This window comes from Lycorma delicatula, chromosome 1, assembly GCF_047948215.1.
Source record: "Lycorma delicatula isolate Av1 chromosome 1, ASM4794821v1, whole genome shotgun sequence".
Taxonomy (NCBI): domain Eukaryota; kingdom Metazoa; phylum Arthropoda; class Insecta; order Hemiptera; family Fulgoridae; genus Lycorma; species Lycorma delicatula.
The window spans coordinates 317,950,569-317,978,385 of record NC_134455.1 but is presented as its reverse complement, the minus strand read 5'-3'; the positions used below and the strand labels follow the sequence as shown (position 1 = coordinate 317,978,385).

The 27,817-nt window shown below is 30.6% G+C and overlaps 1 protein-coding gene and 1 long non-coding RNA gene across 2 annotated transcripts in view; one reads left to right on the top strand and one right to left on the bottom strand.

The window, feature by feature from the left end:
* Window positions 1-27,817, top strand: part of LOC142334180 (dipeptidyl peptidase 4-like) — a 399,200-nt gene that overhangs the window by 259,627 nt on the left and 111,756 nt on the right. Inside the window, exons 4-5 of the mRNA XM_075381991.1 lie at window positions 19,521-19,615; window positions 25,720-25,794. Coding sequence (XP_075238106.1) covers window positions 19,521-19,615; window positions 25,720-25,794 — 170 coding nt within the window. The remainder of the gene's footprint in view (window positions 1-19,520; window positions 19,616-25,719; window positions 25,795-27,817) is intronic.
* LOC142334181 (uncharacterized) lies at window positions 1,568-27,817 on the bottom strand. Its single transcript, XR_012758800.1, has 3 exons — window positions 27,570-27,817; window positions 9,748-9,882; window positions 1,568-1,761 (listed from the first exon to the last, which is right to left on the bottom strand). It is a non-coding gene; the product is annotated as an uncharacterized LOC142334181 (long non-coding RNA).

The following is a 27,817-nucleotide window of genomic DNA, read 5'->3' as shown; positions in this document are numbered from 1 at the left end:
CGATGTCCTTATAAGTAAGTAGAAAATGCCCGATCCACATTCTATAATTTTCTAGATCGGTTCTAAATTTTACATTCACTAAATCGTCGATAATACTCTTCTGTTATAACATCGTTGATATATCCTTCTCTAATGTCTATATTTTTTAAGTAATCTCTCAAAACTCCAAGCATCCTTCTCAAAAAGCACAACTCTGAAGTTTGTGATCTGCTAATATTCCTAGGCATCAGATCCAATTGCCTCGCCACTAAAATGTCACCAGCTGTAAATGCAATGTTTTCATTGAACGCCATTATTACATAGTTAGTAGTTTTAATTTTTGATTCTGATACTTTTAGAACGTATGTTGCAGATTTGTGTTTTTATATACATTATTTTTATTTTTTATTGTTCATTAATTCATCACATAAACTCGAAGCTTAAGGTGGAAATATGGACTGGAAACATTTATTACATGAAAAATGTCATGATAGGCCCAAGATCTTAGGGTAGGTCCAAGATTCAAACCCAAGATCTTTCAAATGAAAGGCTGAGATACTACCAATTCGGCAATTTATTAAATTAAACATGCTAGGAATTAGAATTCTTTTATTTCTTCTATTGCTGGATTATTTATTACTAATTTATATTGTTTACGATTATAACTATTTTTCTACTAGATTTTCACATTTTATTAAATTTAGCGAAATTATGATACGCAAATAAAGTGATTTTACTATACGCTAAGGTAACATATTTTTAAGATGAAGTAATATGTAAAATTAAAAAAAAAGTAGTTTTCATCTTAAGGACAAAAAACAAAATAACTATAACTTAACCAGTCACTGAAGTTGAAACAAAAAGAATGTTCCGGACTCCAATAAAAGTTGAGAGCGCCTGATATATAGGACTGTTTTTAGTCTCCTCTCCCTACATTCAGGACCAACTACATTTTACGTAGAGTTGTCAGTAACTAGTTACTTAAATATATCTTCTATCTTGTCCTGTTTTGTTGTCTATTACTTCATTTCTCTTTTTTTCAACATCATTCAACTAGACACCACACGCATGCGCGCATCCACACACACACTCGTTAAACAACTCCAACTAGTCATTATTCACTCACGTATGAATGTTTTTCTAATTTTCATCTATTTCTCATTTTCAGTTATCAATTTCATCTATTTCAATTTCCAATCATCGAATACTTTTGAGCCTAGCCTTTCAAGATATATTTTTTCTGAAACATTTCTTTATTATTCAGTATAAGTGAATTTTAATATGAAATTATTAAATTCTTTGTGTTTTTTATGAATATGTGTGCACGCACACACACACACACACACAAACAAACAAACAAACAAAAAAACAAGCAAATGCTAATACACAGAGTTTTTAATGTAAAATCAAATATTTACTATAAATAGAATATTATCGATTTACTTATTGCAGGCAACAACTCATTTGATTTACGTTGTATATATATATATATATATATATATATATATATATATACACACACACACTCACTAGTATACAACGTAAAAACATTAAAAAAATTTGTCACTTTGTTTATAATGAAATGGTTACAATTTCAGCAAATAATTTGACAAAATAATATATACATTTATTAATGATATAAAAATTGATGTGACTGCTCTTTTGATATTCGACAATAGTCTTCAGTACATTTTGATGTTTTGTAAATAATGATAATCTAAAGTTGAATGCTGATCATCATTGAACTACTACAATCCATTTTTTTTTGTTACGTTCGAATTTCTACAATAAAAGCACAAATAGACTGATAAACATATGGACAATTAAATTTATTCACATATATATTTATATTTCTTTTATATACTTCTATGGACATTTATTTTTCTTTCTTTTATTTTAGCGTTATATATATAAAACAATATGTCATGAGAGATTCGTAATCAACGCTCAGCAAAAGCTATTGAAGATAAATTAATAAAAATTTGTATAGACGTTATTCGACAGTAAAAGTGCACCTAAGACAGAATTTTTTTAATTTCCGTGTTTAAAGGGTTAAAATGGAATAACGTGAAATTTACTTTTTTTTAATTCCTCGGTAACAACGAAGATAAGAATTTAATTTTTGGTGTGAGTAATCTCCATGTGAATATATAAAAACAAAATCTTATTTTTTTTTTAAATTCCGAGTTTAAAAATGTTAAAATGGAGTAATAATATACTATTACTCCAATTAATTAATCTAATTTTTCTACTTTTTTAATTTCTAAGTAACAAATGAAAATAATGACTTAATTTTTGGTGCTGTATATATTCTGTTATATATGGTGCTGTAATATTCATGTAAATATATCTGAAACCTAATTCCTCGATTATTTTAAGTTCGATTTTGAAAGGGATATAAAAAATATTCTGAACAATGACTGCAAGTTTTCCCCATTTTCGACTATTCTAAAGGAGAAATTTAGTAGGTCTGGGCTTGCAAATACTCCTCAGATAAACATCTATAAACGATTTTTGGCTTTTTTGAATTTTAATTTTTTAAGCAGTGCGACGTTCGTTGTACGGCGCCAACACAGTCACTGCCACTGTGACTGTATGTGTGACGAGATGTGTGGCTGCACCTACTCCCGGTTATTTGACTAAAAAACATAAAATAAAAAAGTCTATCGTGAATGGAAACGCAAGTAACCATATAGCGCATATACGTATACCATATATGCATACATATATGTATACGGAATTACTTTTTTCACACATTGAATATACACCCTGAACTTCAAGCAGTGTTTAGAACACGATGTCTTGCACAATAATTGGCACATGAACTAGTTATAATTTATTTGTATTATTTATTATTAGTATTGTTAGACCTATTTTCTTATTTCTGTTACGCAAATAACGCCTAAAGAACTAGAGGCATCAGACAGAGTTGGTTTCTCTATGTCATAATGTTTATTGTGCAGTCAGTTCCTGATGAGCAGTAAAGATGTCGTTTGCAAAACTGAATATTGTTGTTGGACGTCAATGGGTTTGGCATGGTGATTTGCAATTTTATATTTGGCTCAGTGAAAAAAAAACATCATTTTTCCTAGTAAGTCTGGTGTGATGTGGTTGAATATATTATTCTTGAAAACGGCTGTCTCTTTTTGAAGTATCTCAGGTCCTTTGTGCGTTGAGATACTGGTGTGGCTGTATCTTTCTATCAGTGTTTTTGGCTGTCGGTTGCGTGTGTACCTTCCGATAGTAACAAGGCTTACTGGTGTTAAGACTGTATTCACTTGGCACATCATTATAGGCTCGCATTTGCAGCATTCTACGGGGATACAAGCGTAGATTTACTTGACGCGTACCCGCCTCATCGGGGCGAAAGGGTGGCAACGACTGTTGGTCGTTAGCCCCCGTAACAGGAAAAAGGCAGTGCCTTTTAGTCCTCCTGCGCTCTTATCAGAGCGAGGGCCGTAATCAGAGGTTTTTTGCTGTACGTTCAGTGTATCAAATAATCGATCCAGCAGCGGCTAAGTGGTGCGAAGCGTGACAGGAGAACACAAGGGTCTCCGGCTGCCCGTCTCGCTGCGGGCAGTTGTCACTGTGGGCTTGCCCATTCTATACAGCAGGAGGAAGACAGCGAGAGTTCGTTAGTCAATCTGTTAGGTCTTAGGGAATCGTCGGTCATGTCCGAATTCCAGGAGGTTAAGAAGTCCAGGCGGAAGAGGAAGCCAGAGCCGGTTCCATGGACAAGCTCCTCTGAGGACGAGGTTAGCGACGCGATGGACACGGAGGCACCCACCCAGGTGCGGTCCTCTCCTGTCGTAGAGGCTTTCAGAAAAGCGAAGGGCAGACCTGGCAGTTCTGCCCCGCTGACCAAAGTAGTCCAGGAGGACCTGGACTAAGCTTCCCCGCGGAGTCAGTCCTGGGGCGAGGAAGACAATTCTTCCTCCTCCCAACAAGATGAGGGAGGCCTTTGTGGCGATAAGTGAGGTTTTTGAGGCCTTGGCCTCCAAGCCCCAAGAGGTCAAGGCTCCTAAAGTAGTCGTTCAGGCCCCAGCGCAGCCCAGGCGCTACGCTGAGGTTTTGAAGACAAAGTGAAAAGCAAGTAAGGCAGCTAAAAAGCGGGAGGTAGTTTTCATAAACAAGGCGGAGGGCTCGAAGACCACGAGTCAAGACTTAAAGCGCGACTTCCGGGCAACCCTTCGTGGTGACCGGAATCAGCTTAGGATTCATGACATTAAGGAGACCAGCAAAGGGCTGGTAGTTGTGGCAGATAACAAGGAGACAGTCCAGCTCATCAAGGACTCTCCAGCGGTTAAGAAGCATGAGATCAAGGTTGACGCCAAGCGGTTGAGAAGGCCCCGGGTCATTATATATGACATCGAGCGGAGCCTCTCCGATGACGAGGTTCTATCTCTCCTTCGAGAGCAGAATACTGATTTGGACGAGGTCTCGTTCAAGAAGCAGTGCAGGCTGGACTTCAAGACTGGAAAGGGTGATACCCCTCGGTATCACGGAGTTTATGAGTTAGGCGCTGGTCTCCACCAGAAGTTCGTGTCAGAGGGAAGAGTCTTCGTTGATTTTGCCTCTTGCCGCGTCAAGGAGTACCTTGACGTGCAGAGGTACTTCAAATGTTTTAGGTTTGGCCACAGGGCCAAGTTTGCAAGTATGCGTCGGTCTGCGCGCATTGTGGCGAGGAGGGCCATAAGAGTGACGACTGTCCGCATAAGAGAGAGGCTCCGACTTGCGTTAACTGTAAAAGGTTGCGCAAGAATCATAGGCACTCCGTCAATATTAGGGATTGCGGTAGTTATTTGAGAGCGGTTGAGGTCTACTTCAACTCGCTCGATGGTTATGAGAAGGCAGAAACACGAACAGATCAAAACATGTAGCTGAAAACACAGCTGTTATGATGTTCAGCGGGTGTCGCATCGTGGATTATTCTGACGATGGGCTCTTCCTGGTCGAGCGACGGTCGTGAATGGAGGTTGAATTCCAAGCCACACAAGCGTGCAGGATACTCGACCGAAAGGTTCATCAACGTAACACGACATTTAGCTCGGAGAAGACCACGATGATGCTCTGCAAAGGCCGTTTGGGTGTGAGGGGGAGAGTAGGCGTATCGATGTCTCGAACACGAAAAAGTCCTCACGGAGACAATTATAAGGGGGATCACTTTTCCTCTTTATTTTAATTTCCTGTTCGTCCCAGACTAAAACAATCCAGGATCTCCACCGACCCGAGCCTCCGCTAATCTCCTGAGCATTAATCCAAAAAATCCAAAAAATTACCCCCCACAAAAAAAAACTTTGCCAAGCTAAATCCTTCCGTTTCTAGGAGTTTCACGATGTTTTTTCGATAAGGTATATTGGGACAGGTGTCGGGTAGGTCAAAAATGGTGTGAAACGCCGATAAACCGAAGGATTTGGCCTGGCGAAGTTAAGACTAAAACCATCCAGGATCTCCAACCACCCCTCCAAAAAACGTCATCGCCAGGCCAAATCCTACACGCTTGTGTGGCTTGTAATTCAACCTCCATCCACGACCGTCGCTCGACCAGGAAGAGCCCATCGTCAGAATATTCCACGATGCGACACCCGCTGAACAACATCAGCTGCGAAGTAAATGAAATTCCCCCACTCACAGTAAGGGACCCATCACACTGCTGTTTGATAAAATATTTCTAAAATGCAGCCTTTCATAAAACAGTACACCAACGTACTTCTGAACTTTTACTAGGCTGTTTACACAAGTTTTACAGTTAAAGTGGTCAGCTCTATGATAATTTTCTCCGCCCTTTGGAAACAAAAACTTCATCTTGGGCACAGTTTCCCACTCACGAGTACTATTATACAGCAGCAGCACCTACGGGACATCATCGAACAAGATTCCAGGGTCAAGAACAGAGCGACGAAAATTCCTAGGCACCTAAAACTGCTTGCGAGAATATATCCCCGACACTGGTAATGGACAGACGCCTTGACTGAGAATTCGAAATATACGAATAAGAAGCTAGTTGTAGTTGCCGACGATTTAGAGGTAAAGTTATTGCTGACACCCTCGATGTAAGTAAAACAGGCATGAAAGGGTGAGGCGTCCTAAGGTAATCGTGTATGATATTGATAGACGTTTATTTGTGGTTGAGTTAATGTTTCTCATGCGGGAAATTAGAAAAAAGAGAAAAAGTGATCCTCAAGGTTTTGACTCTTGGCAAGCTAGGTGGAACGATTCTTTTACAGGTCGTTATACGCATGGTATATTTCCTAATGTTAGGGAGTTGCGAGCGATTAGCTGGGTATCCCCCAATCGGCACACGACGCAGTTTCTCTCCGGACATGGTGCCTTTAGAGAGAAATTGGCTAGGTTTAGGTTGGTTGACTCCGGCTTATGTCCGAACTCTAGGGTCGATGACACTGTGGACCATGTCCTACACATTTGTCCCAGGTACAAAGCTGAGCGTACCAGAGTTACTAGGGTACTCGAGAGAGTAAACTCCGTTTTGGACCTGCGAGTCAACTGGAGGACTCGTAGAGAGTGGACAATTGTTGCTGGCTTCCTTCACTTCCTCGCCCTGTGCAGGACTGCCGAAGGGATTTAGTAAGTGATAGGAACCTGGGTGGCTAGCGACCGCCTGGGTTGTTGACTGGCCGAAGGTAGGCGCTTAGGCAGCGTGCCTCGGTTAGATTTAAGAGGTGTCAAATTTGTTAATGGAATTAAGCTGTCGGCGGAGTTGTGGCCGCTGCCGACGGGCATGGTATTCCTTGTCCCGGGTGGTGCGGTCGCGCTTCGACGGAAGCATTTGTATGCGCAAACGACACTGTCGGCGGAGCGCGGCTGCGTGCTGCATAGGTGGCAAGCAGCGACGTTTCGACGGCGGTTTAAGGAAGATGGTGAATGTCACGCGGGACTCCGCGATGGAGCTGAGTGGGAGTAGGCGTTAATTTTCCTCTCCCCGGTAGACCGGAACGGAGTCCGTTAGCTTTGCACCCATGTTGAGTTAATGTTAGCGGGGTTCTTTAAGGGAACTAGGACCAAATTTCGCTGTGATTAACACTTTTAGTGGGAAAGTTGTTGTAGTGGTTAGTTTTGCCTCGAATCTGAGACATTCAATGAAATTGGCTCATTAATGATTAGAACTAGGTGCGGGGTCTTCATTCCGCGGTTAGGCTTCTAGCTTAGTTCCTGACGGCGACGTGGTAGCTGCAGGTGTCCGTTGTCTTCTTCTGAAGGCATAAACTTAAAACTATCTCGGGGTGAATTTACCGATGCAGATGTCCCTCGGGGCATCTGCATAGGTGGCATCTCTGCGGGGCCTGAACTGAACGCTGTGGTGTGTGATCAGTTTGAGGGCGAGAAGATGTCCTCCGTTAAAGCCACTACTGGCTAGGAACGGAGGGGGTGTGTAGCGACCGGACACGCTACGAGGCGGGATCTTCTCCCCTTGTGGGGGAATCGAGATGTCTCTTTCTGAAGACATGAGCATTCAAGTCAGTTACCTACAACCGTTAACGTTAAAACACTTAATACCCATTGTAATGTAAGTATATAGGCGTAATTCTTGGGATACGAATATTCGATTTTACAATCTGTTTAGTACGATTAATTCATCATTACTAAGTTCAAGGCTTAAGTATGGTAATATAATGTATAATATTTCTAGCGAGTATACGAGTAAGAGGTGAGAGAAATTTGAGGTAGATTCTGCTAAAGAAAGGTACTATGATTGTAGGCTATCCTCGTTTAGTTATTTTGGTGAGGAGGAAAATTTAGAATGCAGATAAGACAAATATTGGATTACATAAAAAAGATAATTAAACTCAAATGACTGACAACCAAAAACAAAAACGATAAATAAATAAAAAATTTGTTTAATTTGTGTTGCATAATATACAACATTAATTTTCTTTAACTTACGAATTTTTTTTGTATTACATCGTGTTCCTTGTTGAAAAATATGACAAAATAAATTTGCGAAAAATGTCTAATAATAATTTTTATGTAAGGTTTTGTATTTTTAAAGATGTTTTAGATATTTATTTATTTCAGATTTTTTAAACTTTAAAAATCATACTTTCTTTTTAATAAATAATTTTAGTTGCTGATAAAACCACATATAAGTAAAAGTAAGATTTTTTTTTTTCATTTTCCTTTCTTATATATATATATATAGTAATGAAACTTTAATATTCATTTTTTCAGCTACATCATTTTAATTAATAAATTTGTTTGTTTTATTACAAATGTTTAAGTAATTCAAACAAAAACACGGAAAGGTTTTAGGCTCTCTCGAGATTTATATTACAGTTTCATAAAACCTATAGTAATATTCTAAGCAGAATTTATCCAGAAAACGAATACAAGCGAGAAGCGACTTTTCTTGGCTTGTAATGTAATTTATTCTTGAAACTTTATAAGAATTTCCGGTAGGTTACGATTTAGGAAAGGTTTCAGAAAGGAATAGAAAATTTCCATTCCAGAAATATTCCCATATTCAGTTACTGAACCATTCAATGAACATAGACTTATTTTCTTTATAAACAGGATTTCCCTATTTATCCGTATGTCCCTCTTTATATTAGATTTGTAAACTTTTGTAAACTTACAAGAAATACAGTATATGTATTATCCATCTAAAATAATTTTAACAGTACTAGATTTTATTTATTTTTTATTCCTTGTCAAATAATCAATTATAAAATAAATTTTATAAATAAATAAACATATAAAAGTAATAACTGAAATGCAATATTAACTTTTCCAAATACTAACACTCGTAGCGAAATAGAGTAAAAATTTATACATACTATATAGTATACCTAAACTAAGTTTCCCTCCCCTATTTGTTCTGTAGTTTACTTTTTCTTGTAGGGCTATTCAAAGTACACTGTTTACAAAACTGTTGAAGCAGATATTGAAGATTTGAAGAACAGGTTAATTGATGCTTGTCAATCCCTTATACTTGATTTGCTTGCAAATATAAACAGAGAATTGCAAAATAGAATACACGAATGCCACTGCTTAGTGGTTTGGAGGATTCCATTTTGAGCGCCTGCGCTCCTAATAATATTATTAAAACCAGATTAATAAAAATGTTCAATTTTTTTATTACGTTACCTTTAAAAATTAATAAAAATTGTCTCGATTTCAATAAAGCAAAGTAAAAGTGATTTTTATTTTTATCTATTTATAGTTGGTCAAAATCAAGGTAACGACAATTAATAAATTAGCAGCCTCAGTCGGTAGTTTTCTTAATTGTCACTATCTTAAATCGGATAGAAATATCAAATTCACGGTATTCATCAATGATTTTTTTCGTTAATGTTCATCGAAATTATGTGCCATTTGACTAAAGTGCCATTCTTTATTCTTTTATTAAATTGTCTGTTTAAAAAACAAAGTTGAATACAATACGACATAGGCAAGATGGCGGCCAACATTTTATAATAGGTTTAAAAATACACTGCATGTCCAAAATCGATATGGCTTTAGTCAGGATTTTCTATAATTTTCGATTAATCGAAAAAATAGGGAGGGATTTACTTTATATATACATATGCGCGAGTGCGAGTATATATAAAAATTCACTATGAGACATAATTACTCATTTTATTCATAGCCACTATTTAAATACCTACTAAAATACTGTACATTACAGTCTCCACTATCTGGAAACAGATATACTGGTTTTCATCTTATCGGGGAAGAAAAAAGAGTTTTTAAAAATGTTCACAATAAATTTATGTTTAAAAAGCTAATAACACATACTAACTACATACTTACGAACGAACATTACCACTATTTTTGGTTTTTGTGGTCACTAGGTGAAACGTCGAGAAATGCAAAAAACCCGTACCTTATCTCTTGACTGATTACATTCCTTGCAGCATAGCTCTAGAGCTATGATTCCAGGAAAATCTGCGAAATGATAAATCACATATATACTATATGAATCAGATTTATTAATATATTACGTAATTTATTCATTTGGAAAAAAATAGCTTTCAAACGTGTAAATAACCCATTTTCATAACAAATACAAAGAAGTTAACTTCTTTTTTTTTGTATAGACATTTGCAATAGGATACGTTCATTTATCTATTTAAAAATCTTATTAATTTGAACGTTTGATTAAAGTATATAGAAGAGAATAAATTCAATTTACAAGTGGCATCTATTTGCATCGCTACAAAACTGTATCTTTTTAGTTTAGGTAAACCAGTGTTTTCCATTCGGTGACTGAGGTGTACAATTAAGTTATGAGTATGGTGAAGAAATATATATTTTTTAAAAGTATTCTGAGTACATAGATCAGTCTATCGATAATATTAAATTGAAATTATAAAGGAGAATTATATTATAATAAAGTAATTTTTTTTTTTAAATAAGACAACAGAACGCTTTAAAATGGAACAATGTAACATGTAATTCTTTTTTTTTAACTTCAGCAAAAGTTGCGATGGAATATAATTTTTGTAATAGTAAAAATAATTGCTTTTAATATATAAATAATAAAAATTCTTATAATAAAGAAATTTTACTTTCATTTATAATTCGATATAAGTAGTAAAGATTTTAATATTTTGAACATATAAGAATATTTTAATTTATTGTTTTTATTAATTACTTTGTTCAGTAAGTACGAAATTCCTACCCCCTCAAAAAAAAAGAATCGTAAAATTATAACTGAAAACGGTAGGAAACAATAAATTTTTATGACTGAAATTACATTTATTAATATTAAATCGTTTATAAAAGAGACAACAAACAGATAAAATTACTTTGAAGGAAATTAATAACTCCAAGAAAAGATAAGTGTTTATGACAAGGGAACCTATATTATTTCCGACAGCTTAAGATAAAACTTGAAAATAAACAGGAATTGATTTTACAGACGGAAATTTTGTTATCTGTTTAAATACTCGTCATTTCATTTTATGATCTGTTCTAAATACACAAGCACGTCAATAATTTTATTTAGGTCGTATACTTAATATTGAACATATGTCCATTGTTATTAGTTTCTAAATTATATTCAAAGAATATAAGTACAATTTAATACAATTAACACTTACGATTATTACGTAACATTTACATGCATTACGTGTTATTGTATACATATATATTTTATGTTTATTACAATAAATGAAGGATCACCGATGAATTTTTTCAACATTTAGTTCGATAAGTTGGTTAAGTGAATTTTAACTAAATTCATTTTCTTGTTGGTTAGATATAAAAAATTAATCTTAAGATCTTTCTATATATATACATATATATATATATATATATATATATATATACACACACACACACACGAGTTTTAAAATATCGAGTTATTGAATTTTTTAACTTTTTTTCATGAATCATTATTTTTTCCACTATAAGAACCCAATGTCAGGAAAGTATAAGAACTTTGTTATTAGCTTTTTAAACATAAATTAATTGTGAAAATTTTTCAACTGTTTACAATCACAAAAAACTTGTATGGTTTCGTTCATTTATTACATTGTTTAGTTATTTAATGTAAATAATGCACTATATAAAACAAACTAAAGATTGCACAACTTTCGCGGCTTCATCTTTGACAGATTTTATTTTAAATACACCACAGGATTTTAAACAGTATTACTTTTTTTTGAGTTCATCCGTTTTTATTCGCCCGCCCCTGGAGCCAGACCCGAAACGAAGCATGAACACAGCTCCAAGGGGTGTCATCGCCTCAAACTGCCTAGTCGAGAACTGACGTTCCCCTTTAACAGCCAGGACTTTAATTAGTCGCCATGCCTCTAATGAGGGGATCTCATAGAGACTTTGTTCTAAAATAAAAGAGAGTTAATTTTAAAAAGGTAGTCAAATATTCTTTTTTAATTTAAAGAGAAAATAGACAATTCAATTTTGAAAAACAATTTAAATTCTTTGATACTTCTGGAGTTGTGATAAAAGTAATATAAAATAAATTACAAAACGATATGGAATATTTATTATATCTAATATTTAAAAAAATAGAATAAATGTTTTTATTATATTTGTAATATAATTTAATTAACATAAAAATAAATTAACGTTTTAAATTACAGATTTAAAAAAACATGAAGCCGGGAAGGTTATGCAATGCTTTGCCAGCTTCTTTTTATATAATTCATTATTCGCATTATACAGAGTGATTCAAAACTATACGGCAATCTCTTGAGAGCTGATTCTATAGCTAAAAATAGGAAAAAAATTCATATAAACACAGGCTCTAAAACTCTTCATTAGCGTACTGTTAGCAAATGATTTCACCCTGATTTCGGACTCCGAGAAAATGAAGACTTCCTGAAATTCTGGAAAGGTAAATTAAGGGGCAAATTTAGTTGTCTCTTATGGCTTTTGACCTGAAAATATTTTTAAAAATGTCAGAACTGTCCCTTCATTAATTTTAAAGATATCTGACATAAAATACAAAAACTGGGGATAAAAAATAATACGTTTTTGGGTTTAGCATAAGAAAACTTTGTTAAATAATTTATTAAGTTATATTTTTTTTCTATTAGAAATGTAACAAATTTAATTCTGAAAAGATTCATAGAAAAATTACTTAAGAAAAAATCGAGTAAAAAATATTGAAATTTACTTTATTACAAAACAGACTGAATTATTAAAAAAAATTTAACAGCATAAAATAACTGATTTAGAATTAGAACAACATTTCTAACTTTTGTCAGTTTTAAATTTAATAAGATCTAGTATTTAAAAAAAAAATTTCCTTTTCTTACTTAGATTATTGTATATAAAATATTTATTAATATTATTGAATATTAATATTGTATAATATATTTAATATTATTGAAAAATATTTAATAATTTTTCATTTACAAGTATCATTTCATGCACTTCATTATAATTTCTTTTAATTATAATTTTTTTTTGGTATCGTTGGGTTTAAATTAGCGGCACAGACTCATGAATGGTTGTCCAAACTTTACTAAGTTCTGACTTGTAATTAAATTTACAGCTCTTAATAAAGCTAAATTGATAAATTATTATCAAATACTGATTTTTTTAAATAATTATTTAGACATACAAATTACACTACAATTTATTTATTTCTTATTTTTATTATATGTTTAAAATTAAAATTTAATATTTATACATTAACTATTTTTACTGATGTTTAATATAATTTATAAACGTTATCATTTAATGTTGTAACAGTTGTAGTAAAATATAGGAGATAATGTTATTCATTAAAAATATCCAATATACCCTAGACTTTCTTTGTGGGCTTAAATGTCTTTTACACGTGACTGAATTTCTAACTTATATAATTTTTCACTACAGTAATACGACCTCAATAAAAACGTCTAATAAAAAACTTAATATGAAGCAAATAGCTTGTCTTTCGCTTTTTATTATAGAATATTCCTTTTTTTTTTTAATTACCGATCAATAAAATCCAGAAGTTTTTATCATTTATTATGTTACCAACGTACGAATATTTTGCCTAAATCTAAGTCTGTCTCTGATTCACTTAATGTTACGAGTACCAGTTAAATTTGTTTGTTGATACTCGTCTAGTAGACATAAATTAAATGATGCTAAGTAAGCTGAAATACTGTGAAATTAGTTGAAATAGATTCAGGCAAAAAGCAACAAATATACTTAAATTTTTCATTTTCGACTTAAATTAACAGACTTCATAAAAGAACAGGGTTTTCAACTCAATCGGTATGTATTTTTTAATATACGTTCAAGCCTTTCACTTTTGATTGATTTTCCTTATTCTTTTTATACTTTATAGAAAAAGTTTTTTGATTGGTATCGTTGTTAGCTTTTTTTTAAATTAAAACGGTTCTAATATAAGAATCATGCAAATACAGGTATACAGGACAAATACTGGAAAATATTTAAGAACCGGCAAATACACGTACGTACAAACATTACCCCCCACTTTTTTTTCCATGGTCCCTCGATTATGAAAGGTCGAGAAATGAAAAATCCCATACCCCATCTTTTGACTGACTACTATAGTTTCCTCCTTGCAGATAGCTCTAGAGCTAAGATGCCAGGAAAGTAAAATCGCTGTAACAATTATTAAAGTAATATCAGAACATGATTTTATTTTGTTTTACTTATTTTTACTATTATTCAGTCGCATCAATTACTACGATCATTACCAATTACGTTGGGATTAACCAGTGGATTTTCCAGACCGTAGCCGGGAATCAAACCCAGAACTTCCCGTGTAAGAGGCGAGAACACTATCGCCTGTGCCAAGAAGAAGGTAGCGTGATTTTTCTAAATTTTTATCGAGTATCACTGTTTAATAAGCTTTTTTTTAACGTGACAGTTTTCTCAAAAACGATCGGCCGCTGTTGTTGATCGTTGACCCCAGTGAGACGTTGTTTTTGTTATCATACGTCCTTTCGCTATTATCTTTTGTCCTGCCACTCATTTAAATTATTTTTCTTTATACCACGACTAAATATTAAAATATGCAACTTACTTTCAAGTTTACCATTTTAAAATATTCTATCTTTTACAATAGAATGATCTTTGTTAAGTAGTTATAACACGTTTACTGAAATTCAAATAAAATAAACAGTTTTTTTTTTATGAAATAATGTGTTAATATTTTCGAAACGTTTTATAGATAACTCCATAATCGTTTAAAATATTTTATTTAACGTTGATTAATTTGACAATTTTCCTTTCAAATCAAAGGAGGAAAGTTTTTTCTGATAATTTATTTTGTTAATTTGTAAATGGTATTTTTTTCGAATTATTCATTTCATTTTGTAGCTTTATTATAAGAAAATTAAACAGCTTTTATAATACTTAAATATCTTTTGTATAATAGTTACTGAATAAGTTTTAATTTTCAAATCAAACTATTTTTTTTAAAAAAAGTTTGCATCAATCTTTATTTTCGATCTAATTTATTTTTGTGTACAGAAAAAGGCCTCCAGACCTTCGTTCCATTGCTCCATGGTACTGTACACAGCACATTTTTGAAACTTACTTTCATGCAGCTTAAACTATTTTTGTATACAAAACAATTAAGTGTAATTTCATTTCCTGTAAAGGAAATAGTAAAAAGTATTATCACTGTCTATCAATGTTTATTTTGACTACTTAATGTATTTTTAATACTTAAGTTGATTTCAACTAAATTCACAAAAATGAGTGTTTTGTGTGTGTGTGTGTGTTGTTATTGTTTTTTGAGGAGATGTATCCTTGTAATTGTAGTTTTTTCACAAAAACTATTTTTTGGGAAGTACATTAAGCAAATCTAAGACAGTATGGTTAAAATACTTTGCACTCTTTGGATTTCTCAAATCGCTAATCAATTCTATTAATGAATATATTCTCCATCGACCATATTTTATCAGAATATATAATGCAATATTAACATTTACTTATTGATCAGAATATCAATTAGTACAGAAAATACCTTGTTTAGAGTTCTAGGTAAAAGAACTTTACTCAGATGGGGGTAACATTTTCAGTATCACAGAACACTTTGATTGATTGATAAACACTATTTATGCAATTTCAAAACAGATTGCAACTCTGGGTTCACCCATATCAATTAATGCCAGTTATTGTCACTGCCTAGACATTATAATATACATTTTGCTACTCACTATTTTACTGCTTATGATTAAAATAGATCTTATTATTGGCAGTGAATGTCGCAAAAGAAGATATTTTTACCAGATTGATACTGTTTTGGTTGTTTGTTTGTGAATATATATCACTTAATACATTTATATCAGTTTGTTTAATATGCCATCATTTTATAATTTAATTTACTGAATTCAGTTTTAAAATAATATTATTTTCATTTTATTTTGTAATTAAAAGAGATCTGAAATTTGAACTTTAAATTTCTTGGAGTTTAATTATGTATTTTAATTAATAGTATTCAATGAAATTTTGAACTCTCTCATGAAATAAATGCTTGGTTAATTTTCTGGAATATTCTTAGGCTTAGTTAAATAACTATGACACTTGTTGCAGCAATTTGTTTTGAAAATCCATTCTCACTTAAATTAATTACTGCCCAGGTAAAAATTAAGTGATTATTAAAGTTTCATGTTTCTTTGCCAGTATTCCTTTTTTTAGCTTTCCTGTCGTCTACTTTCTTGTTAACATTTAAATTTTTAAAAATTGTTTATAGCTGATTAATAGTTTAATTATTAGATTATGGTAGAACTACTGTCAGGTATTTATGATTAGAGTTTCATTGTAGATATTTCTTTATTTCTTCACACACTCATCAATGTTTTTTCTGTACATTATCCTTACATTCATTCATATATGTGTTGAGCTTTCAAAGATCTTCTATAATTATTTTCTGAAGTTTTGCCTTTTTTCAATCAGCTCTTTTCCCAGTGATTATTATTAAAATAATAAGAAAGAAATGCAGTACCGCTTTTATTTAGAAATTGAACTATTGTTCCATTTCTCCATTAGTTTAAATATTAATAAAGATCTGTCGTTTTCTTTTAGAAAAAAATAGCAACTTTATTATTATAGTCACTAAATTATAGTATTCATAGATAGTAAAATCTGAAAATATAGACAGAAAAGTATGAAGTAAATTCTTCAAACAAAAGGAAAATAGCAATCACTGCATATAAGCGAACGTTTCAAGCAAATGATTAAAACACAATCGTAACTTAATTTAAAACACTTTGTAATTTAATTAACTAAAACACATTCTAGTAATACTTTTTTTCTTTTATTAATTTGCTGTACAAATGACTTACTTATACATATAGTTATCTACATAAAATGATGTAGCATAGAACCTTAAAAGGTGTACCTAAAAACATATTTTATAATAAAATAGTTTCTACAATAAAAAATAGTGTACAGTCATTGTACAATGATCTTTCTAGTAAAGATGACAATTCGGAACATAGAGACCTACATTTTCTTTTTTTTTGTATTTTATGTAGAGACTTACAAAAATTACACCCATTAAGATAAACAATAACAATAAAAATAAGAATTTTATAACCCAGATAGAGAAATTTCATGTTTATAGCAGATGATGGAAATCAGAATGCAATCAGAACTACATTTTCCTATTTTTTATTTTTATACCAGATGAAGGAAATCAAAATGCAATCAGAACTACAGTTTTCCTTTTTCCACATTTTCAATGTTACTAAAACTAGTTCCTTAATAACAATGAAAATGTTATTAAAAGTAGGAAAAATTGTTGTAACAAAATTTAGATAATCTTTTTTATTATCTATTTTTTTTTTTTTTTATTGTTACAAAGAATTAAGCAATAATAATATTTTTCTACAGTAAAAGTGAAATACAAAGCAGTAAGTGTATGTTTAATTCACCTAGATTACTAAATATTTTATCAGGAAGAATTAATAAAGGGGATTTGTAATTTATAGATCTTTTTACACATCAATCAAGTTTTGTCATACTTTCCCTTCTATCTGTAAAAGAATTCCTATTTCTGACCTGCAACCCATATGCTCCAATCTAGATTTTTCATGACCTTGATAATATAGTTCAATATTCAAATTCAGTGTTTAAAAGTAAACTTAAATCTTCTACTTCTATGAATTTTCAAAAAAAAAAAAATCTGTGAATTATTGTAAAAAATAACTTTTTTTAATAACAGACAAGCATACTTATTTAATAATAATACAAATAGTTTCACACAGAACTCAATTAAATGTTATTATAGTGGTAAAAATTATTAATTAAATTTATCACAATAGAAACATGAATAACAGTGGTGCAATCTTATACTCATTTTTAACCCATGACAAAATGTGTTTACAATTAACATTCATTAATAAATGATAAAAAGTATGATTTTCACATTCTCTCTTTTTACCATTTAATTATTACAAGTTACTTATCAAATTAATTAATCAATCGATTATTTCTGCATAATACTTCATACTTATTTAATTACAAATATGAGGATTATTTTTATGTTATATGCCACTATTATTTACGCATATACATGATTCAATTTTCCCAAATATTAATATATTAATTATAATAAATGATTATTAAATATAATTCACCCACTTGTAAAACTTTTAATAAAATTCCATATGTAATTTAAATATAATTAAAGTTAATTCATTTTTAATTATTTAAGTGTTACTATTTTGAATATCTGTGAAGTCCCATCAGATTAAATAATTAAACTAGTTTTTTCAATAATAATTTAAATACTTAAAATAAGTGAAATCTTTAAAAAGTAATCAAACCTATAAACTCTAATTTATAAGCAATGTAAATGCAAAGAAATACTTTTCTTTTTCCTTCAAAATCAATGAGGAAGTTTGATTGAAAAAAAATTGTGGCTTAAGAAAGGGCATGTCCAAAATCAGAAGGCAGCAAAATATTTATTTGGAAAAATTTGAATGAGTCCTATCAGTTATTGGAGAAACCTATCTTTTAACTGTTAATTCATTAAAATTGGTAAGATAATAACTAACAATCAAATGTTATCAATTTTATCAGAAAAAACTGTCAAAAGACAAATAAGGTTGTCAGTAAGACAAATAAGGAATAGCAACCTAGAAATCAAGGATATTCAACGATGACAAAAGCTATATTTAGTAATTTAGCCTCTATAAATCACCAGATTTCAATCACCTTGGCTGCAGTTTTACTGCATGTTATTGAATCTATTGTAGCTAATAACAAAGAATTAATTATTTTTCTTTTAAGTCACCCTAAAAAATCTTCATTTTTAAATTTGGAATCTAAGGTAAGTTTTTTATGATTGTACATTTTGCTGTTTTGAATTATCTGTAGTCCATACCAAAGTAGCATTTAAACGTGAATTATATTATAATTTTTCCCAAGTATGGTTCATTAGTGATAAATATCAAACAAAGAAATCTTAGGTACATCTTTTTCTTCTGAAATATACAATTATAATTCAAGAAATTTGTTAAAAAAAGAGCCCTATAAATTTATGTAAGTTATCATGTAACAAGCCTACACACCAGCTGCATTTCTAGCCATTATGTTTAGTCAGTGAGTCATTCAGTAAATTATTGTGCTTCTCTGTGAGAACAAAAGAATTTGTAAAACAATACAAGAGAATGTGGCTTTGAAGTACTGTATAAGTAAATGGCATAGTTTATTGAATGATCCAATCTTTAAGTCAATCAGATCAACATCATATTTGATCTGATTTTTACATCCAGTTACAGTTATTCTCTGTGTTAATGCTGGGGAGTTATTCTTACTTCTTTTTTTAAATCTTGGAAAAGTGTTTGTAGATATTTCAAAACTGAAAAATAATAATCAACCTCTAAAATAATAATAATCAATCATGTTAAGTAATTAAAATTTTTTAAAATCAATTTTGTAAAGATTTTTTCAGAGTTAATAATGTAATCTGTAAAATAATCTTGTTTGTGTGATTTATTATAAAATAAACAGCAAAAATGGATTGAATAATTAATAAATTTAAAAACTTTATTTTTTTATTTCTTATTAAATAATTTTTCTTTTCAAATACACTTTATAATTTTAGTTTTATATATATATTTGCATTTCTTTTTCAGATTCTGAGCTGGTATTCAGGGATTCATATGGTGGAATTAGTATTTATCATGCTGATAACAGTTCCCTTAAAACACTTATGACAAACTCCACATTTGTAAGTTAATATAATTAATATCTTATGTAAGTAACCAATAATTATAAAAATTCATAGATATAAGATGCTCCAAAAGCAACTGGCAAAAAATCTAAAACAAATCAGATTACAATTTCAATAGTTAAACAACCATCATCTTTATATGCAGGCATATTAGTAAAAGTAGATATAAATGTAATGCCAGTCTCCATGGCGTGAGTGGTAGCATCTCTGCCTTTCATTCAGAGGTCCTGGGTTTCAAATCCCGGTCAGGCATGGTATCTTTACACGCAACAAAAATTGTCATTCATCTCATCCTCTGAAGCAATACCTAACAGTGGTCTCGGAGATTAAAAAAAAAAATTATATAAATGAAACAAATAAAATAAACATTGAATGTAAAAGAATACAAATTAAATAAATGAAGAATATTTATTAAACATTCATTTCTACGTTCATGAGTTCACAAAATAAAATAAGACTAACCTTCTAAATTTTTACTTTTATAAATACAGCAAGATACTCTTTTGTTAATTTTTTTTTTTTTTTTTTTTTTTAATTTACACCAACTCTATAGGACAATAATAAATATTGATATTTTTTTTTTTTCATTTACGTCAATTTTTTTAATGTTTTAATCTCTCTTTATCTTTATTGATGATTGTTTAACAATAATTGAATTATGCCTCTCATTTAATATGTTTTCGTGAACATTTTTTTATTAAAAATTTATTTAAATAACTATTATATAGTTTACATTAAATAGTTATTTAATAGTGTAGATTATAAATGCATATTGCTGTCAAAAATACACAGTTATAGCACAATTCAGTAAAAAAAATTATGAAAAGTTGTTTTTGCAAATATTATTTGTATGTGTTACAAAGCATAGTAAACATTTTTATTAAATTATTTATTCAGTCATTCCAAAACAAAGATTCTAATGCCCAACAATTGTAGTTTCTTAACTATGTATATATATATATATACATTAAAAACATTAATTGCATAAATTAATAATACTAAAAAAGAAAATCTTTAAATTCTATTTTAAACCAATTGATGAGAAAACTTTATAATGGATAACATATGGATCACCCCATTTTAACAAGTTAAAGATGCTCCAGACACCAGACATTCAGTAAAACTTTTTAAGTACTATGTTATACATTAATTTTTTATACATTTTATTTCTAATTTATAAACTGTTGAATATGAATAGATTTTAACACTAGACATTGCATTGTATATTTTTAAAAGATAATAAAAGTATTAATTAGAATTTAATTAATTTTAAGAGTAATCTGGTAAATGTTAATTATTACTAGTAATGACTTTTTATTCCATATTAAAGAGGGTTCATATCATTAAAGCATTTTTCTTTAAAAGGTGTTTTATGCACTCTATCTTGCGTGGAATTATTTAGTGAAACCCATGGGTTTTTTTAAAACATATTTGATTTCTTTCCCATATTTACAATCAATAATTCATTGCTTTAAATCCTTCAACACTAAAATGTTTTGTGATTTCATTTCTTAAAGTCAAGCCAACAACAAGTGCATAACACATTCTTACTTTACAGTAATCACATGCAACTATTATTCATATTGGAAAAGATAATAATTTGTAATTCTTTACTATTATGTAACATAGTTTTGAAATAAAATTAAAGTTATTGCCAAACTCCATGTCGGAATGATTCCTTTCATCTGGAAGGTTATGAGTTCAAATCCTGGTAATGTTTAGCATTTTTCATATTTTACAAAAATTCACCTTTCACAAGTTTCTGTAAATGGGTGGTTTCTGTTGTTTGTATAAATTATATAAAATAAATTGTAATCAGTTTTTTCTAAATATTAAAGTGAATTGGTTCATTTTAAAATAATTATTTTGTAGAATTTGCATTTTAGTTACAACCAAGTATTTATTTTGTACTACTGCATAGTCATACAATATAAATTTTAGTTTTGCTATACAAGAGAATGTTGTGGTCCAACATAAGTATTCATTAATAGTAATAATGAATTCCTTAAAGCAATGTCAGCACACATTGAATGTGCAGAGTGGATAATGCTACCAAGAATGCCAAAAATAATCTTGTGAGATACATGGAAGAAGAAGTATGAGAAGGCCTAAGAGAGATGGATGGTTGATTCAGTGAAGATGGAAATGAATATGCAGAAAGGAAATGATATGAGTAACAGAGGTGCATGGAAAAGGATAATATTATAGAATAAGGCTCATCATGAGTTGTAATGCCAAAGAAGAAGAAGAAGAAATTCTAAAAAATGAATGCCTGCAGAATACTTTTAATAATAATAATTTAAAAATTGTAATGAGAAAATTACTAAAGAAGATAATCAGTTAAAAATATGTATTCTTCTAAGCAAATTTTCTTTAACTAGATGTTAGCATAACATTATGTTGTTTTTTTTTCATTTATCTCTTTTCAAATAAATGAAATAATTCTTTCAACAGTACTCCATTTGTAAATATAAATCTAAATCAAATGAAAAGAACATACATGTGTATAAAACACATAATATGGGATCAGGCAATATATGGAACATTAAGAGTTCTGCCTTTCATCCAGAAGAGTCTGAATTACAATTATTACAGACAGGTATAGTATTTTTTCAAGCATTATAAAATTCATCTATTATAAAAAAATCCATTTGGCATCAGTCTGTTATTCCCAATATTAAGAAATAAATGCTTCCTAACTCCAACAAGAAAATAATGACATAATCATTGAGAGATCTCAGCAAAGATAAGTCTTTACAATTGCAAAAAACTAATCATGCTATGCCCCTAATAACAGAGCAATAATAATAATATATGATGTTTCATACACCAGTGTCAAACTGAATGGATGGTAGAAGGTCTCGTTATGAAACTATATGTTAGTTGGTTTTTCTGTAATAACTGATCAAAAATTAAAGTTGGACCACTCATAATAACACTTATTATAATGTTTAGTTTAAATAGTTTAAAATGATGAGAGGATATTTCTAAGTATTATTGAAATAACAACTATGAATTTATGTAATTTATTAATCTAACAAACATGATCTGATAGTTACATAAAAACTAACTGATATTAAAACAAATTTTTTTTTTCAAATAAATCTTCAGACTTAAGAGTAATAATAATAATACATTTTTACATTTAACAAATACAGAATATACAAAAAAGAATATTGGAGTTTTAATTATTTAATATCTCTTAACTTTGACTTACAGTAATGAAACACAAATAAAATAAAATCATAACTCACGGTTTTTCAAGAGGTCGTGTGACCAACTTTCATCACACCACACATATCCAGCTGATAGAAGAATATGTCCCACATTTTAACTGGTTTGTCTGGAATAATGGAAGCAACCACTGATTCAATCTAATGCCTCAAATCTGGTTGATTCCTTTACAAAACCCAAAAAGAAAAAATCTGGTGATCTTAGGGTCACCAGATCACGGGTCAGACTCAGTGAACTTAGAGGCCAACGCAAACAAGCTCTCTCATCAGACCAATCCAGCAATCAGAGAAATCATCATTCAACTGACAACAATCAGAGATAGTGTTCACCACATTGTTACCAAATAAAATCTTTGGTCCAACCTGCAGTTTAAGAAAGAGCCATCTACCCAACATATCCAAATAAGCAATGCCTGTTATGCTTGTTTCTCTGAATAAGAACAACTTGCCATGGGGATATTGCAAAGAAAATATTTAATTTTGGGAGCCCCTTTGTGCGAGTTCAAGGTGATTTTCTGATCCCAGATAACAGACATTATCTGCATTAACTTTTCCACTAATATGAAATATAGACTCATCACTAAACACAATACAATCAAGAAAGGTGTCATCTTTATGTTCCAGCATTTCAATTGTGACGTAGTAAGCAGAGCATAGTCAGTAGGGTTCAAAGCCTGTAACAGGTGTAAACGATATGGACTTGTACATAAACATTTTTTTAAAACATTCCATACTGTTATTACCAACATTGCTAGTTTACAACCGACCTTCCTGACATATTATTTAGGATTAGGCAAAAAAGTTAAACATTTTCTTTGGACACCCTTGGTTGTACTTTACTCTTCCCTTTACACAGACATTTGGTTGTTTTAAACCAATTATGCCATTGATAAATGTTATTGTCACTTGGAGAATCATAATTAAACTTTCAACAGAATTATGTTGAATTGTTCCTACAGATTCACATTTAGCAGATTGAAAACGTAGAAGACTTTCTGTTGAGAAGTTGCCATTCCTTTTCACACTGTCAAGTGAAAAGATAAGGAATCAATGTATTGCGAAGCACACAAGCATCAAACCCCGGTTACTTTAGATATTCACTGTTAAGATGCGATACGTGAGTAGAGAACTCTGTGATGGAGCTGAAGTGTGGTAGGGTATAGGCATTGACCTTGCTCCCAAAGGTGGATCAGAGCAGAGAGAGATAGATAGATATGTTTTCATTTGAGGCTTATTAAATTGGTGACTCTGTTTCTTGATTTAAAAGTAAATCAAGAGGACTTTGAGTAAATTGAATTGTAGGACAAAATTGCCATTGTTGCAATCAACACTTATTTTGTTGGTATGAGGGTAGTATTTTTATTTAAAGACTAAATCAAGTAATGATCTGAGTGCAAAGTGTAATTGAAGTTAAATGTACGAAGAGGTTTTTGTGAAACCTTCAGTGTTAGAGAGCTGCAAGAAAAGCACTTTCGAAAATTTGTTAATTTCATAGTTAAGGGTTGTAAGCTATGGTAGGTAGTCAACGTGGTTGGAAGAGGCCATACGAAGATGATGGTAAGTTGTGTAAATACACTGATGGAAATGTTTGCCGAGGCAATTTCATCGGTGATATTCTAACAGATTGTGTTACATCAGTGACAAACTAATGACTGTGTTGTGTCATCAAATTTAGAGGGTCTAAAAGACAACCTCCGGTAAAGCCCATCAGGGCTAGGAATAGAGGGGGTGGTGTGACAACTGGGATCATCAAAAGGCATCCTGATTCCCCTACAATGATCAGGATGTCTTTTTGTTGTTTGATTCTAGCCTTAAATCAACATTCTACACTTCATCCAAGAAATATTATACCAAATTAAATTCCTGATATTCTTTTTTTGTATATCTGGTATTTTTATTACAAGTACTATAAAAATTAAATAAAATATTCTTTTCGACATACCAGAAGGCATGTCGTAAATGTCGATAAATCTCACTGGTGCTTAGTTGGGGATAAAAATAATTTCTACCTTCAAGTTATGAAAAACTTCAAATTTTTCTCAATATGACAATGGTTGCATGTGAAAAATGTTTCACGTGTTTAGCATAAGACAAGCCCAATATTCTTACAATTCCAGCAATATTTTGGTCATCCCTTGCCATAAGGGTTGGTCATATAAAAAATTGTTTCAGAGAAAAGTTTTAGGTAATGTTTAGAGGACTAACTACCACTTTAAAACGATTCGATACTGTGCCTATTAAGGGAAGTATGGTTTTTTTTCTTCAAAACCCCATCTTTTCCATGGCCTGGGCCAATGGTTGGTAACAGAAAAAACTTTACTTTGATAAGTTTTAGCCCCTTATCCAAAGAATAGTAGGCACTTTAAACCAATTCGGTATTTTACTCAATAAGAAAGCTATAGCAATATTTTGTTTTTTTTTTAATAAGCCCCCCCCCCCCATTTACACCCCCATGGTCCAATTTTGCCCATTAATGAACTCGATCAAGATTGTGAGTCATTATATTTTATGTATCAATTTGAAAGTGACTGGCGCAAAATTACGGCAATTATCATGTCCACAAGAAAGTTATACATACATATTTATATAAATGTATATATAAACTTTTGAACTGATGGTGGTTTTGGGGTCTGTGGGATGTGAAATGCGAAATGTCAAAATTTCTGGAAGTCGAATCATGGTACCCGTTACAATAGGTAGCTTTCTTACGAAATCTACCTAAATGTTGTCTAATGAAAAAATTAATTAATAAAATATTAAACTATTAACTTCATGATATTGTATCAAATTAAATCATACTTAATTTTAATTAACAGTAAAAAGAAAAGAATTTTCTTAATATAATGTAGTATTTTTCTTTGGTTTCAGAGACAGCTAAATGCAGTTGACTATAAGGTCTCCAGTGACTTAAAATTTGTTTTGCTTATTTCAGATATTAGAAAGGTAAGCCTATTAGTATTTACTATTTATTCTACATTTTAATATTTTTATTTAACTTTTATTACATGCTAGATGGTAAAGTCAACTACTGGTAAACTAAATTATTCGATATGAATCTGACAAAATTATTACTACATCTTTTTCCAATCAATAGACCATAACAGAATACATTGTAAGTGATTTTTTTTATTACTATCCAGTCATCTGCATATTAATTATTTATTAAGAAATATTTATTGTTAGTTTCAGAAATATCATGTTACTAATGATATTAAATGTAATTTTATTTATTATATGTTATAATGTAGATAACATTATGTTAACTTTTTTAAATTGTAATACTGTGATAGTGTGTGCTATTATAAAATAATAACAAAATACAATTTATCAAATATCAATTCAACTAAATAAAGATATGTCACAGTTTATAAATTGATTTTATATAGCAAAGAAAGAGTTATGCCAATTATTTTGGTAATATGTGGTATATAATAATTATTAAGGCATAGATTTAGCATATACATTGAGTAAAAGTCACTACACCAATCTTTTTAACACTATTTCACTCTGCCACAGTGTAAACATAACCTTAATAATCAAGTGCAATTGTCTCATGTAAATAAATAGTATGCTTTATTAGTTATACTGTTCCTAACAGATTCTGTGATCTTGTTAAATTAGCTACAGTTATTATAATAATTTACACATAAAACAAATTTAATTTATCAAATAATATATAACAAAATAATGTGGTTGGTTCAGTATCTGACAATAACTCCAGAATTCAAAACATTATGTTAATGAAACTATCTTCAGTCAAAATAGATATTATTATCTTTCTGTGTATGAATTTAAATCAGTTGGTTTTTATCATTACATCACTCTCAAACTTATTGCTATTACTCATTTACCATTGTAAACTTGGAATATGACACTAGTTATTCTTGAAAATAGCTGTGATATTTATAAGAGCGACTTTTATCTCATGTAAGGTTTTACGTAAACATAGTCATTTTATACCTAACTGACAAAAATACTAGAAACTGATACATAACCGAAATTGAAACCCTAACATAAAATCATAACACAGAAAAAGTATTTCACCTAAAATAATAAATAATATACCCAACCAGCCTATCAACTGATTAACTTATTTCAAACTTCCTTGCTGAAACAATCTTGCTACACTTTCAAAGTAAATACATAATGTAATTAAAAATTATGCAGCCAGAATACTACATTGGGATCACTGTATTGATCAAACTTCAGATTTCATACAAAAGCAATATAAGATTGTAATGTATTCTTCACAATCTAACAAACTGCACTCCTACTTGGATTTCAGTACAAAGAATGGTAAATGATTTCTATGATATATATATATATATATATATGAGTTTTACGGTAGTCTCTTGGTGTCTTAAAGAGACATTGTGGATGGCAGACCATGTTGTATTTTTAATTAGAACTGAAGAATTGGATAGTAGCCAGAAAACTGTATCAAGGAGTCATTATTAAAATCTAAATGGTGTGATCAAGTCTTAAACTGTCTAACCTAAATGAATCGGTACTTCTAACACTCTGTATCACTCAAATATGAAGCAAAATTTTAAATTATGAATAAAACAACTCATTGAACTTCTCATATGTTACAATAAACAAAAAGCACATCTTCAATATACTTATACTTAGAAACCCTACCACTACTGTCATCTCTACACTACATCTAATCACATTACATAACAAAACAAACAGCTTTTTCACACTTGTCATATTACCTGCTACCAAAAAATTGTGTCAGCTGACAGTAGAGTACTTAACAAATGTTAAAAAATATTTGCCCACACTTATTGACAACATGTAGAATAAAATACATTAAAAAAACCAGAAACATACTTAATAACAAAAAATGCTATCATCATATATAGTCACCAAAATCTTTCAGAAAAGATTTTTTTATACTTTAAAACCTATAAATGAAATACATAAAATTACACGCAATACCAAAACAAACACCTTTAAACAC